Below are 20,008 nucleotides of genomic sequence, written 5' to 3'. Positions count from 1 at the left end.
ATGATGTGATATCAGTTTCATTCTCAGTCTATAGCCTCAGGCTCTCTTAACATGGAGAGGAATGGCTGCTATGTTTTCAACCAAATAAGACCTTTATAAGATGTTTGCCAAAGAAAGCATCTCTTCTCCTTTTGGCAGGCCTTGGAAGACAGTGTGTCCCTGGATGAGATTATGAAGCTCACATCCATTGACAAGTGGTTTTTGTATAAGATGCGTGACATTTTAAGCATGGAAAAGACACTAAAAGGGCTCAACAGGTAAGGCACTTGTGCTCTGATTCACTCCAGGTATCTTCTGTGCAGTTTTGTCTTCCTCTTACCCTTACACATTTGGCCAAAATTCTGCTTCAATGAAGTAAATAGTGCCAATGCTGCAAAGCAATAGCCATAACCAGAAGAAATGGCAGCTTTTAGACGTTTACCTTTTTAAAGGCATCTATTAATAATTTTAATTGTCTTCTACCCCTGCCCTACCCTTGACATGAAACATAGTGATGTTTTTATTAGGTCTTCTGAATTTACAAAAATTGGTGTACATTTATGGATTGATGTGCTATTTAATTACCAGACATTACCTAGATTTAAATTTTATTAATCAATAATGAAATGAATACTATTTCTGTTTTCTACACATTTTCCAAGTTCTGAAGTCTATTCTTCTCTTTTAATATCAACCTACGTATTGCTGTGTATTGATGAGCAAACATATTCCTCTTGCACTCTACTGATATTTTTAACACTGGGACATCCAGTTCAGCATACAAATAAGCCACATTCAAATTTTTGTTAATAGACCCTTTACCTCTCACTAATTTGCATTTTTATCTCCTTTATGGCCAATTATTTTAAAAATTTTATTTCATGTTCAGAACATTCCTATAATGTCAGTGTTTTAAAATCTACTTTTTTCTATTTTCTGAGAAGATCGTTTGTTGAGGCAGCTCAGGCATATGAAGTCACAGATAGGTTTTAAACTTGGATCTGTGATAACAGGAACATGTATTACCAGTTTAAGAAAGACAGTGTATTTCTCTTTAGCTTCTCCTCTTTAAGAGGGCTTTGAAATACACTACTACTGGAAAGAAATCTCACCTACAAGCCTAGGCACATGTTTAGAGAGGGAAAAATTTTGTTTGCAGAAATTATTCTCAAATGATTTTAGTAAATGTAGAAAAATTAATTGCTTAAAATGTTGCAAACAGTGGAAGCTCTCAATGACTGGATTTCTCGACTATTTAGAAACTGCAACATATAATTGGGTTACTGGGTTTACTTAATCAAAATGTACACAAACTGGGCACTTGCTTCTCTTTTTGAGCAGAAGGAGGTTCTTTTTCATCTATTCAACAATCACCCACAACAAATGCTTGGTTTTGAAAATGGGGGACTCCAATCTGCCAAAACTGAAACTAGCTGTAGTTGCCTGTAAGTCATCCTTTGTAGTGATCATATAAAATGAACAGTAGATAGAAGTTAAGAATCGAGCCTATACATTCGTCTTAGAATTTTGCTGACTTGAGGTTTCCTTTCTTGGTTTATGTTGCCAGCAGAACTTCTATGTTGAATTATAGTCTGTTCCACTGTTTTCAGTTTCAGACAACTGATTTCAAATGCCTGTGAAACCATTCCAATTAAACCACATGAGGGTGCTAGAAACTTACAGTATGCCAACCGTAGCAGTGGAGGAGTCCTGGGGTGAAAAACAGCAGATGTTATTGTGATTTAAATTTCCACTTGATATACATTCTGATTTTTGGACAAATTCAATGTTTTAATTGAATAGTTTTTGTTACAAACAGAAGGCAGGTTGAAATTCTAACTAAGCAGAAATAAGTGTATATTGATAGTGAAAAAGCTGTTTGGAGGATTATTAGAACGACTCACAGTCGTAGATCACTTACAACATCGTTCTGACTTCAACATTTCATTGCATTTTTTGTTGTTAATTTGACATTTTAAAATAAAGTCTCCATTTTCTGGCATAAGTATAATTGTAAATAGAGATTTTTCTATTGTTCATAATCATCTACAATAAAAATTTTTATATACAACTTAATAATTTAAAAGATTCTAAAACATAATACTTAACAATTGTCTCTTGCTTCAAGACCTCAACAGAGGATTTATGGTGTTAGTAAACCTAAACTCTGAACTTATTATTATCTGATGGACACTTTACGTCCTTTTTTTTTTGAGTATCTTAGATGCACACATAGCAATTCAATAATGACTGTTATTTAGAGGTGTTGGATAAATAGAATAAGAACAGATGGCTACTGAAGCTCCCTGTCTCAGTCATTCTGTGGCACATTGGGATCTGAAGTTGAAAGGATATTGCAACTGATGGTGGGTGAGTGCAGGACTTACATGTGTTTGTTTGTTTGGTTTTGCCCTATTTTGATTATCTTCATGATTAGCCTGGATTATGACATCTTCTGCTTTTTATCAGCCTCTAAATATCCAGAGAGGCTTGGTCATCAAGGCATTACTGCTCCAACAGTAATAGCTATCTAATATAACAGTTGGCATTATATGGTTGAGTTATATATTGGAGGAAGGTTAAGGTCAGCTCGTTCTTTTTTATCTGTGATTTGTTTCAAAATTTCAACTGCTCCCACGTTCGAAAGGCTGACTTTAGATGTAGACCCAGGAAGTAGCTATTTATTTGGTCTGATTTGGGCCGACCCCCAAATTCTCTTGCCTTAGCATGTCTCTGGTACCAATGTGCCCAGGTCCCTTTGCAATTTTCTTATAAGTCCCTGGGAAAATGGGCAGTGGGGATCTTAATTAGGAGAAAGGAGAAACTTAAAAGAGAGGATAAAGTGTAGAATGCTAGACGTGGGTTAAGTTTCACCTGGTTCCTTCCTGTGCGCTGGAAGGAGCACAGGCTATAGAGCCAGTCAGATATGTGGGTGCACAGTATTACCAACTGCAGCCTCATGGGCACGTCACCTCCCTCACTTCTCCAACCTCACGTGCTTCCTGCTAATGTCTCCTTTATAGTTTTGTTGTGGAGTTTAAATGATATAAATGCAAAGGACCCTTGGCACATGATGAGTGTCCAAGAAAGTTTTCTCTTATTCCCCCTGAAAATGAAAGTGCTACTTGTTATACTGATATATGCATTTTAAGACTCATTTTCAGAGTCACGATTTGCATTTGCATATATATTTTGCAATGTATCATTTCTTAATTTTCTTTATGATGCATTGTCACTTATTTTAATACCAGACCTATTTTTTTAAAATAAGAAAGCAATGATAGCTAGTGATACAAATGCCATTCTTATCAAAAGATCAATAGCACTCCGTTATAATAATGAACAAAAATTCCCACTTTACAGTTGTTAATCATGCTAAAATTCTTCTAAAATGCAATAAATACATTCACTAGCAGAAGATGAGAATAGCACTTAGATTAATGGCAGTCTATTACTTGTATTTATATATAGTCACCTGAAATGAAATCCAGAATTTGACTTCCAAATAGAATATACCCACGTATTAGGTGTATATGTGAATGTCCATAGACTGGAGTAGAGAAAAGAAAACAATGATTGTAACAAGATTAGCATTATGGAAATAATGGTTGAGTTTTACATGTCTATGAGAAAGTAGAAATTACAGTTTTCTCACTTCCTTGAAGGGTGGAGATAAACATGTTTCTTGTTGAGGATGAAGTATGAAATCCCAGTCTTCTTCAGGGTGATGGGCCAAGTTAGACAGGTGTTAGAATAATCAACTCAGTATCCCTCAGCATCCCAGCTCTGAGTGCTTGCTTCCATCAGAACTCAGTTTGTTATCTTCAATACATGATCACAGCAATGGCAACCCTCTGGAAACTTCCAGAGCAATAGCCATTCTTACCAACTTAGGTGTTAATCATTATTCAGACAGCTTCAGCAAAGAATTTCTCTTCTATACTTTGGTTCACTGACTTTCTCTTTTTCTTCTTAAACTGTTTATTGCTTCCCGAGGGCATGCTAGGAAAGTTGACTGTCCTAGGCAGTTCCCCAAATTTATAAGCTAGTGTAGTGGAATGAATCGATCTAGAGTGATAACATATTTCACTTTGGATTTCTTTAGGTTTTGAAAAGTTTCTCTTTACTCAATGTGATGTGAGTTGTATCATGGAGGATTCCAATGCCTATTATGCATATGCATTGGGATTCATATGTTTGATCTATTAACCTCACATTACCAGATCACTTTGCAAGTAGTTTAGGAAAATTGAGCTTGTCAGAATTTTCAGTGTAATTGCAACATTTTCAAAAGCTCTCTTCATTGGCCTTCACTACCAAGCTATCCAGACTTTACTGTATCTCTTTTCCCCATACTCACTCATCTTACCAACATTGACTCTTTTACACATAACGCTCCTCCCATATAACATTTTCACTAGAAGAAAAATGCATTTATTTGGATCTATTGAAAATTACAGAAGTCTTACCTGTAATCCTTTCCTCCATTAGTCCATAGACAGATTCAATTCTAGTCACGGAAATAAAACTGGATTGGAGGACAGAAGCACAGGTAGTATAAGTTAAACAGATAAATATGTCAAATGTCTTTATCAGCTAGGTTCTCTTGATATAGCTGGTTCTCTAAAGTAAAAAAAGAATGGATAATCGAGCTCTATGTGTTAATACAGAAACTTGAATCTTGATTCCATCAAACGCCTTCCAGGTGTAAGATAATGATCAACGAATTTATTGACTACATATCAGGCACTGTTCTAATTGCATTATTTCATTTAATCCTTACCACAACCTAAGAAAGTCAGTAATTATCCCAATTTTATAGGTAGTAAACTGAGGTTCTGAGATATTTAGCAATGTCCTTGATATCACATGCTAATAAATGACAGAATTGAGATCAAACCTGAGCAGGACTCCGGAGCCTAGGATGTTTTATATTTAAACCCTATACACATGCGCGCGCGCACACACACACACACACACACACACACACACATATATGTATATATATATATTTAGGGATGTGGAAAGGTGGAAAGGTGAATTATATAACATCTGGAGGAAATCAGACTACATGTAGTAGACACTTCCATCATAGTGACAGTATTTAATAAAGCGATGATAGTCCCATCATCATAGAACTAGCACATTTGATAAAGGTTTCAACAATATTAGTAATAAATAGATAAGCACAGGTACAAAAATATCACAGTTGAACCCCTTTCACTATAAGTAAGGAAGTTAGTCAACTGTAGTAAATCTTCTTTGTGGGCAAGAACTGTTTAAAGACACTACACCCCAAACCTTTTTATTTATAATATCAAGTTGGATTAACAATTTTAGATTGAAAGACAGTCATGATACTTAAAAAAAATACCAACCTGAATATGCAAGAAAAAATGTGAATATGCTAATTACCAGCTTTGAGCACCTGCCTATCTTCTGCCTATAACTCTTTTTTACATTTTTTTCTTTATTTTAATTTTTAGTTTCTTTTGCTATTTCTGACTGACGTGTGTAGCTGAAGAACTTTATTATACCTGCCTAAGTCGTATAATTTTGCTCTTTTACTGACTGGAACTAAGTTGAATTAAGTTTTGAATCCTTCTTTCAGTGATTAGCTTAAAGAAGGCAGCCATCCACTGCTTGTGCTGTACCATGTTAAATCACCAAATGGAAAGTTTCCACCCCTTATGATGACTGCTTGTTCTTTTGCATTTCATTCAATTTGGGCAATTTTCCCAGTATGGTCCATTTTGCTCTCTGGTGTTTTTTCTTTTTTTTTTTGCACAATGCTGCTATTTATGTTAGCAACATAATGCTTGACTGTTTAAAAGGACTCTGTTTTCATCCATTTTAGATGTTCAAAAGTAGGGGATATGACCACTGTGTTACAGTTTACACCATATATGTGGCTAAGTTTGGGGGCACCATATATGTGGCTAAGTTTTGGATTTATTTCTCTATTAATGATTGATATAAATTTAATTTACTATGGATTAATATGCAAGTTATTCAGAAATTGCTTTTGTCCACTATTCTGTAGGCTCATATGTTATTTTTTTTAACTTTTAATTCTGATAATATTAATATTAATATTCTCTTCCCCCTTCACTGCCACTTATTGCTACAATGTAGTAAAAAAAGAGGAAAGTGTGCTTTTGAAGGGCCTAATTTTCCTCTGAACATCACTATGTTCAATGTGATAAACTACATCCATTGGTGAGTGCTGAAAAGTCATAGGTGTGCCTATAGCTTAGGAAAACAATCTGGGGCAAGCCTGGTGAGTTCCACTTGGGCATTCAAGTGCTAAATTGAGCTCAGTAAAGTTGGCCATTTCCCTGCAGCCACAAACTTCTGGCAGATGTAATAACGCAGGTGTCACCTTAGCTGGAACACTCTCTTTGAATGTCCTCTCCTACACACGTTAGTTTCTATTGACTTTTTATTTAACTTGTTCAGGAGGCGTGGCAAAACCAGACAAGAACGTTTTGTGCTTGTATTTGATTGAAGTTTTCTAGGGAAAAGTGTCACCTAAAAGTCATTAAAACTTAGGCATAACTACTATGTATACAACAGATAACTAATGAGAACCTATTGTTTAGCACAGGGAACTCTACTCAATAATCTGTGGTAACCTAACTGGAAGGAAACCAAGAAAGGGTGGATATATGTATATGTATAGCTGATTCACTTTGCTGTACAGCAGAAACTAACACAACACTGTAAAGCAGCTATACGCCAATAAAAATTTTAAAAAAAACCAAAACTTAAGCTTAAGACAGAGAAGGATCAGTACTTTACTTTCTAATGATAATTTATACTTTTTGGTAGAAAAAATTAACAGTAATCATTTAGCCTTAAAGGGTATTTAATATAGAAGCAATTTAGAGAAAAATATACATTTCACTATATATAATGTATAATCACGTTATAATTTTTATGATCCTTTACTATGATATATGCTTGTGATACCATTTGTTGTTTTCTCCACCCCAGTCTGTGGACCTTCATATATATATATGAACATATATATATATATATACACACACACATACATACATACATACACACACACACTAATGTATGTATATGTGTGTGTATATATATATACACACTAAGTGTTTGGGTGTTTATTATTTTGAATGTAGAATGAGAGTAGAGATGGTTGGACACTTTAGTGGAACCCATTGATCTGATTTGCAGAAAATAGGTTATGTCCTCTGACTTCACTATCAACTCACACTATATTTCTAAGTCTCAGTTTTACCCTAGTTTAAAAAATATATATTCTCTTATTTTACTAGTTAGCCATGCTTCTAAGCTGAATATATATTATGTATAAAGTAATTGACTCTAAAGGAAAACAATTTTATTAGTTACTACATATTAGTATCCTATGGTTTGTCTTCATACCCTAAACCATTTATCTAATAAACCTCTTCACGAATACTAAATATTGGACCTTACATAAAAAGGTTAGTTTTTCTTCTAGAAAAGAGGAACATTACTGTGGGAACTTCCATGCCCGTGAACTAATGCCAAAAATACATTTTATTTTTAATTTGTTTTTATGTTCCATGTGATATTTTAGGCGATGTCACAGATTTGACAAGCCTCTATTAATTTTTCTAACTAATAATTTATTATATCAGGTATATTGTGAATAAAATTTTACATCAAATATTTAATGTTCTGAGAACCCTCATTGAATTAATTATTTAAACATTGCTTTCATAGTTTTGACAAATAATTTTGCATTTTGAAAGAGTGAGAGAGAACTTGAGTCTGGCATGGGCAAGATGCATGTTTCACCTAAAATGTTTTCAGAGTGATGTTCACATCATTCATAAAGTAAATATTATATATTTTCTGCTTATTGATTCTTACATGTTCGATAGTTCCAAAAATCTTAAGTTGGTTTAAAATAACATATACTCATAATTTGTAGTATGTATGTATCTATTAATAGCCAGGATTTAATAGATCATCCGTATGTCAACATCTGTGATCTCAGCATGATAGGTTATTTACTTGATAACATTTCTCTTTATTAGGAGCTGTTATTAGACCAAATCGTATTGTTAGTTGCCTTCAATGGGTTTGTAATCTATTTTTAAAGATTTGTATATGCTCAGGTATACATAAGACAGGATGCTTTTAATGGACCAAGAAGCTCTAAGATCTTTGTGTACTAAGTTATCTCATATAAGTCACAGTTTAAGAGTTCTTAGAAGGTATGCAACCCTACCCCATATTTTATAAACAAGACAGTGACTCAGAACATTTAAATAAATTTTTCAAGATTTCAGGGGAAGTGCACACAGAAGCCACGATCTGAGTTCAGGACTTTTGGAATCCAAGGATAGCATCTTTCCTTCAATATATCTCTATGCCATGGGAACCAAGGGAAGAGAGAATTATAAATAAATAAATAGGAATACACTGTCAACAATATGTCTTGGTTTAGGGAGAGCAGAGAGGGAGAGAATTGAGCAAGTCCACCAAATTTGTTGATGGGGAGGAAAGAGTAGGAGCTAGACTAAAAGGACCAAATGTGCAATGAGAAAGAAGTAGGTAAATGGATGAATTGTACTCAGGAAGTGACAAATCGTGTTTGCTATTATTTTGTTACATTTATGCTGTTTTTCATAAAAATGAGAATCTTCCTATAAGGAAATTAAGGCTGTGAACAGAAATTAAAGTGAATACTCTCTACCTATTTGCTCAATGTACGTTATAGTTGGAGCCACACAATTTCGCTCATTGTTCTGTAATTACTACATACTAGGAGGATGCTCCAATTAATCTGTAAATTCCATTAGGGCAAATTTCAAATACCATGTCTTAATATACTTTTATTATAAGATTTTCTTAAAAGCTTTTGCTGATTTGTGTGAATGAAGAATGGACTTCACCATTCTAAAAAATAGTGTCAGTTCTGAAACAGATAAGAATGATTTTCAGTTCTTTATATACTATATATTTTCTTGGAAATTGACCTTGCATAGAGTAAAATCTCAATAATATTTGTATGATAATATTCACATTAAATAAATAAAAAATATTTTTGGTAGAAAGTGAAAATCAGAATTTTTCAGTCATGCCAAAGAAGGGAGATTGGAGTGGAGGAAAATATATTACAATTCCTGGTTGCTCAAGGGACCCACAAAATTATTAATTGGAAAATGTGTAGTCCAAAATATAAAATCTGGGGACTTTCTAGTTGTTAAGATTCTGTGTTTCCAATGCAGGGGACATGGGTTCGATCCCTGGTCGGGGAAATAAGGTCTCACATGCTGCACAGTGTGGCCAAAAAATAAAATAAAATAAACAGAATATAAACTCTGTGTTGGAAGACACTGGAAATCAGCATCTCTAGGTTTTCATTATTTAAGTGACTATATATTTACTAATTAGCTAGGAAGTCTCTGAATGACTATTTTCTAATAAAAGGGGATATATCTAATTGTTTTTTACAGTCAAATAGAAATTATATATACTGGGAGCACTATAATACTTACATGGACATTGTAAACTCTATTTCCTGTTGAGAACAAGCCAAAATTTACACAGTTTGTTTGTTTTTTGTCTGTGCCATGGTACCCCGACCAGGGATCAAACCCACACCCCCTGCAGTGGAAGTTCAGTCTTAACCGCTGGACCACCAGGGAAGTCCCTACCTAGTTTTGATTTTAAAAGTTATCTAAGTTTTCAAAATTGCAAATTTCTAGAAAACTTTTTATGAGAAATATTCATAAATATGTACAATGGTAGTGCAGGCTCTGATTTAATTAACCAGCAAAGAAGATTAAGGTGAAAAATATATAATCATAACACTTATGATACAGAGATTTGTATTTCTCTGGTGACCTTAAGGTGAATTTCTGTTACAATACAGGTGGAAAATACTCACTATTCTATCTTTGTAGGTGGTGAAACTGAGTCACACAGAGGTGTGTGTCATATTTTATGTCACACCAGTCAGAGGAAAGCAAGAAATCTAGCCCAGGGCTTCTGCCTTCAGTTCTAGTCGCTAACCCTTTTCAAAAGCTTCTTTGTAGAGATATGACTTTTAAATCAGACAGCTGGAGATCAGCTCCTCCTTAGCTGTCAAGTTGTGAGCTGCGTGTTTCCCTGCCTGAATTGTTGACCCCACTTAGAGCAGAAGCCTCGTAAGAGATGTGCCCTTCTCTAAACCCTTGTGAGGAAAACGCGGGGGCCTGGAAAGCAGAAAGCCTTGGTGAGTCACCTTTAAGAGTACATTGTAAACAGAATTTTCAAGAGAATGGAGAGCTAGCGTAAGGATTTTCTTTTTAAATTTTTCTGTATTTATGTGACAGTATATATACATGTGTGTATATATGCACACATACATACATGTATATATATTTTTTTCTTTAAATAAAATGTAAATGCCTTACTTCCATGTTAATGCGGGTGTGAGTTAAAAGCTCCTAAAGTGTACAATGGAAATTAAATGTAGACAAAATAGTCTGCCTGAGCTATAATTACAGATGCTAGGTAATCACTCACTGGCCCTCAGGATTTTTCACCTTCTCATTCATACCTGAGATGCCTTTATGGGCGCATAACCTCCGCTAGTGCCCTGGGAGCTAAAGTGGGTGATGCGTATCTCGAGGAGTGAGGCAGTGGCCTTGCCTCCCTGACTTAAGATTCGGTCAGTGATATTGGCCCATCTCGGGTTGAAGTAGGCAGTTAGGCACTATTTGCCTATGTAAATATAGTAATGATAACATAATGGCCATCACATGGTTATGTTGATATTGCCCATACTGCCTCATACCCTACCTACCACCTATCTTTAGCAGATGGTCTGGTTTAATTGACCATACTTAGCTCTAGGTAACTTGAAGAGGGAGCTACTCACTCGGTTCTTGAGTATATAGTTTTTAGTATGAAACAGATGAGAATTTTTGCTATCTGGGTATTATATGTCTTCTTCTGAAAAACCCTCAGTGATAAAGATTTTTGACTTCCATGTACATAGTAATCCTCAAATTATCATAGATCTAGTGTGACATGTCACCAGGAATCTAATTCTAGAATTTTTCTACATCTACATTTTTCTACATTTAATTCTACAATTTTTCTAGAAATGGCTTCTTATTTTTCCCCTTTCTAGAAAAGGCTTACATTTTCTCATTTAAGAACTAGAAAAATTTGATGAAAAATTATTTCTACACAAGTTACATTTAGCAAGAAAAAAAAAATCTATGCAGTAGTTATCAGTAGATAGGCTTCACTTAAGTAAATAATTTTAATAAGATTCTAAGTAATGGTTTCTAAAAGTCAAAGAAAGTTACACATTTGTTATATATTTGTTGCTTGGACAACATATGTGGTATTTGGAAAACTACTCTGTGGAAACGTGACTTGCTTTAAACAAAGATGATGGAGAAGTTTTAAAATATAGGACTTCCAAATAAACTTATTGTGACATCAAAGAATGCTCATTCAGTGTCAGTTTTCTACTGGGGCCTTATACAATATTTCTTTTTATCCACTGGATTTAAATTCTGGAGGTATAACAAACCTATATTCATGGGAAAATCCAGGATTTTGCTTACTGAATACATCCTCTTAAGTTTTGAAAAAGAATACACTGAGTGTATTTTAAATTATAAATACATTTTCTAAGCAGAAATAACAGAAGCAATATTCCATAGTATAGACTTTGCCTTGTAGCTCAGTCTGATCAGGTGAAAGCTATTTTCTTAGTAGAAGCCTGCTCTTTTGAATGTAGCAGAACACCTTTTTATATACTAATGGACAAGTCTTATTACTGTGATTAGGTGGTTTCCATTTGTTTTTCATTGTTAGCAATCAAGGGCAGAGAAAGAGAGTCACAGCATTCTCAACTAGAGATCACTGAGATACAAAATGTGATTTATTAAGGATCAAAAATTATGATTAACCTAACCTGTATTAGGTTATTTCCCTCATTTTCATGACTTGGTATTCATAGAATATAATTATGATGTTATAATCATCATATATTAATGATGTATATAAATGAGCTTACCAGATTAAAAGTTATATAACAATATTTCTGGATGATTGGGATCACTAAAGACTGGTTACAAATGAACACAGGATTCAGGAATTTAAAAATTGCCTACTTAAAAATATCTACTGTATCAATTTCTCATAAGGTTTTCTTCTAGGTTTTGATTTTGTTGTTTGTAATAGCCTTTAAGGCGAAGTATAATTTTAAGTGTGTCATCCCTTGAAAATCAGCACTTGCAATTTTATAGCATTATTGTGATAGTGCTAAGTGAACCCAAATCCTAATAAATGCTTTTCGTACTGTCATGGTTTCACATGAACATCGGATCCCTGTTTGTCCCAGACATGAGAGATAAAGATCAAGGTTTTCTTTAACTCTTCCAAAGACCTCATTGCTGTACAGAAATAAGGCATGGTGCTCTCAAACATTAAGAGAAACTAGTGGTACTTACCCAATTTCCTGGGTTTTATCCTTTGCTTTTCTAAACGCTGCTTCTGCTTTTGAAAAATGTCTTTTTCATTTCTCTCAAGGAAAGAGGTAACAACCCGTCTCCTTGACAGAAAAAATGAGAAGACAACTTCTCCACTTGATTGCGTTATTGTGATTGTGGCATGGTCCTGAACCCGTGAAATGCCAAAAATAATCAGTGAAGCCCTGTAAAACTCAGGGGAGAGGCTGGTGAGGGGTCTTGGAACAGAGCACATACATCTTTCTCAGTTCTCTCTCCTTATTAAAACTGGTGTCATTACTGAACATCAGGCCTAGTGTTTTTCTTAGCTTCTGCCTTTTGGGGGATGTTTTAAAAGAAGATAATAATAAAATTGTAAGCCCATCCCATAATTGTAGGCCAAGTGGAGTGCTCATTTTCACATTAGAATTTGTGCAATCTGGAGGGAAATTTGTTTAGTATTACTTGTGAGTTGGTGGATCAGATAAAAGCCAGTCAAGTGGAAGAGAGGACCGAGTGAAGTACGCGGGCTCCCCTGGTAATTGCGAAGCTGCAGGCGTTCCTCCAGTCAGTTAAGAGATTTCCCCAGCTCCTGTGTGCCAGGTGAAAATTTCCTCATTAAGGGGAATTTATTCCATTTCCTTTTATCATTTATTATTGAAGACTAAGTGTGAGTGGCGGAAGCTTCAGAGATGACAGCGTAGGGTAGAATTTTAAACAACAACAACAAAATCTACATCGGAAGTCGAGGAGAAAGAGAGAGGCTTGTATTGTTTATAAAACGGGGAGAACACATGAGAGACTTCTCGCTGTAGAAGCTGAGCCATCCTGTCTAACCGTTAAAAGGTGATGTCAGAGCGTGTAAACGTCTGATCTTCTATTTTTAAGACGTTTTTCCCCCTCTAAAATTTCAGACTGTCATTTGGTGCTGCTAAGTAGGGAGAAACTGAAGATTATGAAAAGGCCAGGCTCACAGCTATTTGGGTTTCTTTGTTTAATTGTTTAGAATCTGTTATGCAATGATGAACGTGTAACCTTTGAAGAGTTTGCCCTTGAACTCTGAAAGCAAGGAAAGCTGGTAGGGGAAGGAAAATTTGTATACGTAGTATATTTTAGAGGACACGGTTCTGAAATATGGATTTAATGTGTTCATGTTCAAAGGAGTAAAGATAAACATACTAGTATACTCAAATACATATCGAATAACAGAAGGGTAATTTATTTATTATACGTATTTTAACACTGTGTTCTTTAGTGCAATATGTTCCATTCAGCTGAGCACATTTCCCTCTTGGTATAATGCTTCCTCGATTTACAATATAATATAAATGGAGCATTTCCTATTGAGGATTCTAAAATGGTTTTGAATTACAAATTCAGTGTTTATCTTTCTTTTAGTAATTATTCTGTTTTGAGTTTGTTCCAAATTAAGGTTTTCATTTTCCCTTGAAAAAAATAGAAATATTATAGCCCTGTCCCTAAAACAAGCTTTTACCTAGCTTGATATAAAAAAAAAACCTCACTCTGGTGGGAATTCCTTTTAGCAGACAAAATGGGGGCACCTCAATATGGGCAGATAAAGATGAGAAGCATATATCTAAATCACATTGTTAAATGAGCTTTATGTTCATTTAAGATGATTCATCTTGTATTTGACTCTGAAGAGGTTTAACCTTATCTAAATCACTGGCGCAAAGCTAATGAATCATGTCTTCAAACTGTCTCTTCTCTTATTTTATTATAATGGAACTCAGAATAAAATTTTGTATCAGAACAAGTAGGGAATGAAGTGAATTTTCTTCTGTGTGTAATGACATGCCAGCCAACCTTGTGTTACGCAGAAACAGTGGAGAGAGTGAATGAGGGAAATAATGGAGAGCGGCCACCTACGTCCTGTCTCGGAGTTAGGGGTAACACACACAATTAGGACCATGATCGACGTGGAAAGAACTCTAACTTGTCTGTGTCTTTGTAACTGCCATGGTGGATCAGAATCAACATCTCTTTTCTCAGGGAGGAGGATTGCAAAGTGCTTTGCACTATTTCATAAACATGTCTAAAGAGTAGAAATTAATAACCAGAGAAGCCATGAATGAAGTACTGTAGAAGATATATTACTTGGAACTTCATAGGAACATATCTACCCAATATTTGCATTCAAGTTGAAATAGATGAACATGAATATATTCATATGCCATTCCAATTTAATACACCCTAATTTTAAGATGTTTAAATATCATATCATGCTATTGATCTAGTTATTTGAATATCGAGTGAAAGTTAAATCAGTTTTTGGCTCACCAAGAAAATATTCTGAGAATCAGCTTGTGAGCTTAAAACATGCACTTTGTAGGTCTAGCTTGAAGCATCTGTTTTAGAACTCTCACCTGAGCGGGTGCCTATGGAGAAGTAGTTTTCACCCCCATTCTGAAACTCTCATTCATTATTTTGTGTTACTGTTGCTTTTCTCAGCATCCCCTTTAAATAATGAAAACTCTCTGAGGTGGGGATGCTATGGGGAGCAATAATGATTGAGTTAGTCTTAGCTATTTCTTTGCCGTAGAGCTGAGCACAAAATTAATTCACTTTACTTTTGTATGCACAAGGCCAATTCTATCCATCAGCCTTCCTTTTTCTATTTTTTTTAATTTGTTTGTTGGTAAGAGTCCAATTTTATTTGGTGGGTGGAGGAGGAAGACTGTGTATATTTGCTGGAGATGTCTTTATATGCTCTACTGGACTCTTTTGGTAGAAAAGAATAAGAGGAATTATGCATATTTCAGCAATAGAAAAGACTGCATTGCTGAATGTGGACAAAACAAATGCAAATTTACTGCATCCCTAACAGAAATTTGAGGAATCTAAATGGTTTCTTTTTTTGTTTGTTTAATACCATTATTTATAATTTTTATTTAAAGCAATATAGCAGCCTTTGAAGAATTGACTGATCCTCCATATAATAAGAAATAAAAAATAAATCATTCAAAGCAAAAAAAAAAAATCTCACCAGAAGAGTTAAAGATAAATACGTTACTTCTGGTTTTCTTTGGACTTGAAGAACTTGCATTTGTGCTAGTCCATAGTCATAATTATAGGTGTGATTGTTCTTTTCAAGGCATGTTTCTTATGTGTGTCCAGACCATCGCTGTTCAGCGTTAGCATTTAGTCATTTTAGTTAGTGTGGTTGTTGATATAGAAACATAATATAGGTTTTGCCTCAGATAGTTTTTTGCAAGAATAAAGAAATGTCTTACTGAAAATCTATTTATTTTTGCTTGTTTTTCCTTTTACTGCCATCCCACAATGATGGGAAGATGCTCTGGCAGGTAGCTAAAAACATCTACAGGTAAGAATTGGCTCAGTGTCGTATGCACAGTGTTTCTCCACCTAACTCAAGCTTCGTACCTGTGTTTGTAATAAGATTGTAGATCACAGGGAAAATGTGTAGCCTTTCCTCATACAGGTAAACATGATTTGAAACCATCCAGGAAACTCATGATTAAAAAAATACATCATCCAAAGTTTTAATTTAGGAAAATTGTTTATTTGTCGAACACTTCCACTTTGAGGCTGAATGCACACTTGCACATAAGCAGATGAGCAACTGGTTTAGGAATATAGTGTTGGCAAGGAGAGTGGAAATATGCCTTTATAAAACAAATAGCAACAACAACAAATCCTTCCTCTGCTTTTGTCTCAAACATTTTTTTTTTTTTGCTAAACTAAAGGCAAACACCATAAATTTGGGTGTTTCAAGAAGCTTAGAAGCCCAGCAGTCACCTGCTGGGTAAAGCCTTTCCAGACTTCCCCAGTAGAAGCTGGGAGCACTTCCTCACAGCACCTCTCACTGTGCTATCAGAGAAACGGCTATTTGTTTGCCTTCTTATATACTCTGATCTCCTTAAATGTAGAGATTTGATATTTTATCTCTCCATCAAAATACGTAGGACAGTGCTCTGATACACAGAGCACTTGTTCACTAAATGTTAAAGCACTAATGAAGGAAATGACAGTGAGTGTTGCCCCGCCTTCACCATCCACAATGTCCTACTAACTCTTTCCAACTACAAATCCTCAGTATGTTCCTATGCCTGCCACGATTGCTTCCTCACATTACTGTGAATGCAGTTGCCCTTGCCTTGTCAACTCCTTTCATCTGTATAAACCTGAGCGTATTGGATGGTTCTGTTCTCATCCCTCTACTGCCATAGTATTTCGCAAGTGCAGCCACTCATATTGTTGTCTACTTTCTCTGACCTCACATTGCACTACACAGCTTATCTCTTCACAAAATGTTTGGATCACTCTCTATCACTGCATTGCCTCAAATACTGTTTTGTATCGTCTTGAGCAGCACTGTCTAGTAGAAATTTCTGTGATGATAAAATATTCTATAATCTGCACTGTCCAGTGTAGTAGGCACTAGTCTGTATGGCTATTGAGCACTTGAAATGTGACCAGTGAAGGTGTGGCTCTGAATAATCTAAGAACTTTTAAACTAATTAGCATCTAAATTTAAATAGTCATGTTTGGTTAGTGGCTACCATATTTGATAGGTAGCACAGTGCTTGGCACATAGTAAGTGACCAATAATACTTAATAGACTGTGTTCAGGAATTTGACAGGAAAATGTGTCGCTCTGAGAGAATGCTTATCAAATACTTGAGAAAACTGAGAAATCAAACTGGGAATAGGAAAAAAGAAATTAAATTCACTAGGAGAAATAATGGATTTGAGAGACAAGACAAAGTAGGCACCATAGAGAAAGTGAATTGATTAGGAAGACCTGTAGCTTCAGAAATCCAAACTAACACTGATATAAAAAAGCCAGAGAAGTAGCTATTAAATGTACCATCTTGCTTCTTCTGGAAACTCAGAATATGAGTTAATTAAATTAAGATTGAAGGATAGAATGAACAAAATGCAGTAGGTTTAATTCAACTGCATTCTATTAGCAGAATTTCAATGAAAATGTTTTATTTATTATTAGATCTCTGGCAACACACTGTTATATTTTAATTTCATTGTATTGACTATCAAACTGTTACAACTGAATTTTATCATATTGACTATTGCTTGAAACAGGTTGGCCACAGCTATTTGGTTAGAGATGCTTTTATAGTAGTATTTAATTCTTCTGTAACTCGACGCTTTGCAAATTATTTTGTGTACATTTTGAATTCTAGTTATAAACTGATTTCAATAACTTCTTTGTCTTTTCTATAAAGTAATAAAACTCTAGGGTTACAGTTTCCTTCATTCATGTAATAAATATTTATTGAATGCTGTCTGTGAGCCAGACATGAGCTAAGCTTTGGGAATAATCTAGTAAATGAGCCAAACGTATTCTTTGCCCTCATGGAACTTGAATCTAGCAGGAAAAATGTCTGGCTGCTGAATAAAAGCTAACAAACATTAAAAATATCAGGAAATGATACATGCTAAACAGTATGATTCCAACTATGCCCCTAGCTCCTGTAAAAGAGTCAGTTAAGAACCCAGGAAGATGTGTGTGAGTTAGGGCAGACTAAGAAGGCTTTGAGGATGAGCCCTGGCTTTAGCCGACCTATGAAGCTGGGAGCTGGAGAGAAGATGGGTGGGTGACAGGAATGTCAAAGGCATTACAGGTGAGAGAAATAACGTGAGTGGTGTCTACACTGTGGAAATGAGCATGGGGAAAGTGAGGAGACAAATCTGGCTTCAGTGGGAAATAATCATAAAATCACAGAACTATCTTCTCAACACAGACAGATATGTAACATTAGTAAATAGAGACAGTTTATGGAGAGGGTACCCAGTCTGATGCCATGTTGGGATGTGCAGATGAAGAAATTCTCAAAGCCCATAAAGACCTGGAACACAGGTCAGACACTGGAGAAGGGGCTAAGGATCTGGGAATCATCAACTAGTTATGTAGGATAACTAGTCATTATGAGCCAATGACAGTGACTAAATTTAGGAAGGGAGAGAAAGTAGCCGGATGTAAGCAGGTAACAGAGGATACAGCCTTGGAGAAAAAAAAACAGTAAATTATTGTTGTAATAAAGTAGGGTGAGAAGCAGCTTATTGCCAGAGAAAAATATCTTTTTAAAGAATGGAACATCAAAAGGGACATATGCTGAAAAACTGAGAAAATGAAAATTAAGAAAGACTCCTGTATTTAAGAGGTTCTGATTATTTTTGAAAGAGCAAATTCATTAGGACACTTGGTACAGAAGTCACTTTTCAGGAATTAAGAAGAGAAGAGGGTGCATAGGGTGTGAAAGTGGGAAACCACATGTTTGAGAAAGTCAGTATTGCAAATAGTAGACTTCCTAGAGGCTAGACCATTTAGTTGGTTATTCGTGTATTTTTAAAAGGCAGGAGACCTAAGTATGTTGAAGTTGGAAAATAAGGAGCCTTTGGTGATTTTGAAAGTGAATAGTTCACTTCTTATTGTGTTTGGTCTAAACTTGAATCCTCTTTTTCATTAAATTCTAGTGAGTCCATTACAGAAGAAACCCTGAAAAAGGCAAAGGAGATTGGGTTCTCAGACAAGCAGATTTCAAAATGCCTCGGGCTGACTGAGGCGCAGACAAGGGAGCTGAGGTTAAAGAAAAACATTCATCCTTGGGTTAAACAGGTAAAGGAGAAAAGGAGTTTTTCTTTCTTCCCAGGATTTCTTGGGTGAAATGTTGGCACCAATTCATAGAGCCATTTTCAATAAAAAGGGGCGGAATTCGAAAGTGATTTTACTTTTTCAATTGATGCCCATGACGTCACTTATTTTATTCAGCACAGGATTGATTTATGCTTTAAAGGGGAAAGGATGAAGGGACACTGGGATATAAAGGGAAGAGTGAGTACATGATTTTCTTGGCCTAAATGAAAAACAAAAATCAAAATGACCTCTCCTCTACTTTTTGACCCACGTGCAAATATATCTGTAGTAAGAGAAATCCTTAGCATAATAGAAGGACTTGAAATGCCCTAGCGTAGTGACTGACCCTCTTGAAAAGAATAGTCATCTCTTTTGGCACTGACTTTTTACAGGGTAATACTTTATTTTAAGTGCCCCATCATTATGGTTCATTTAGTATTCATTGCGTTAGGGTTGGGCATAATGAGCTCATCTAGTATTCATGACAATCACAGAAGAATTTTCATAGGTGTACTGTTGTGATTTTTGGGGGGTCTTTAGTAGATGAGATGCTTTGGCTTAAAGTACCACCAGCTGGTTTTTGTCCTTTAAAATCATTGGCTTTTCCCCATGTGCTCAGGGGGCACACACGTAACCTTAGGTCTCAGGCTTGAGGCCGAATATTTTCTACTCAGCAATTATTATCTTTCTTCCTTCTCACTTGCCTTACATTAGTTTGCCCTGTCAGCCCCAAATTCTTGCTCACTAAGCTGAGCTCCTGGCCCTTGAGAGCTGAATTGATTTACTCTTTCCAAATATGTTCAATGAGATCTTGTCCCCTTCCCTTCTTCCTCATGCTTTGTGGTATTTATGTCATCCCACTGCTCAGTGCCATAGGTAACTTAAATCCTATGCATTAATTTGCAAACCAAAG

At 35.4% G+C, this 20,008-nt stretch overlaps 1 protein-coding gene across 1 annotated transcript in view; it reads left to right on the top strand.

Moving 5' to 3' along the window:
- CPS1 (carbamoyl-phosphate synthase 1) overlaps positions 1 to 20,008 on the top strand; it is a 142,516-nt gene that overhangs the window by 74,766 nt on the left and 47,742 nt on the right. The window contains exons 21-22 of the mRNA XM_067740711.1: positions 139 to 257; positions 18,936 to 19,077. Coding sequence (XP_067596812.1) covers positions 139 to 257; positions 18,936 to 19,077 — 261 coding nt within the window. The remainder of the gene's footprint in view (positions 1 to 138; positions 258 to 18,935; positions 19,078 to 20,008) is intronic.

The sequence above is a fragment of the Pseudorca crassidens genome, chromosome 6, assembly GCF_039906515.1.
Source record: "Pseudorca crassidens isolate mPseCra1 chromosome 6, mPseCra1.hap1, whole genome shotgun sequence".
Taxonomy (NCBI): Eukaryota; Metazoa; Chordata; class Mammalia; order Artiodactyla; family Delphinidae; genus Pseudorca; species Pseudorca crassidens.
The sequence above is the reverse complement of the archived record's forward strand: the minus strand, read 5'-3'. Positions and strand labels throughout refer to the sequence as shown.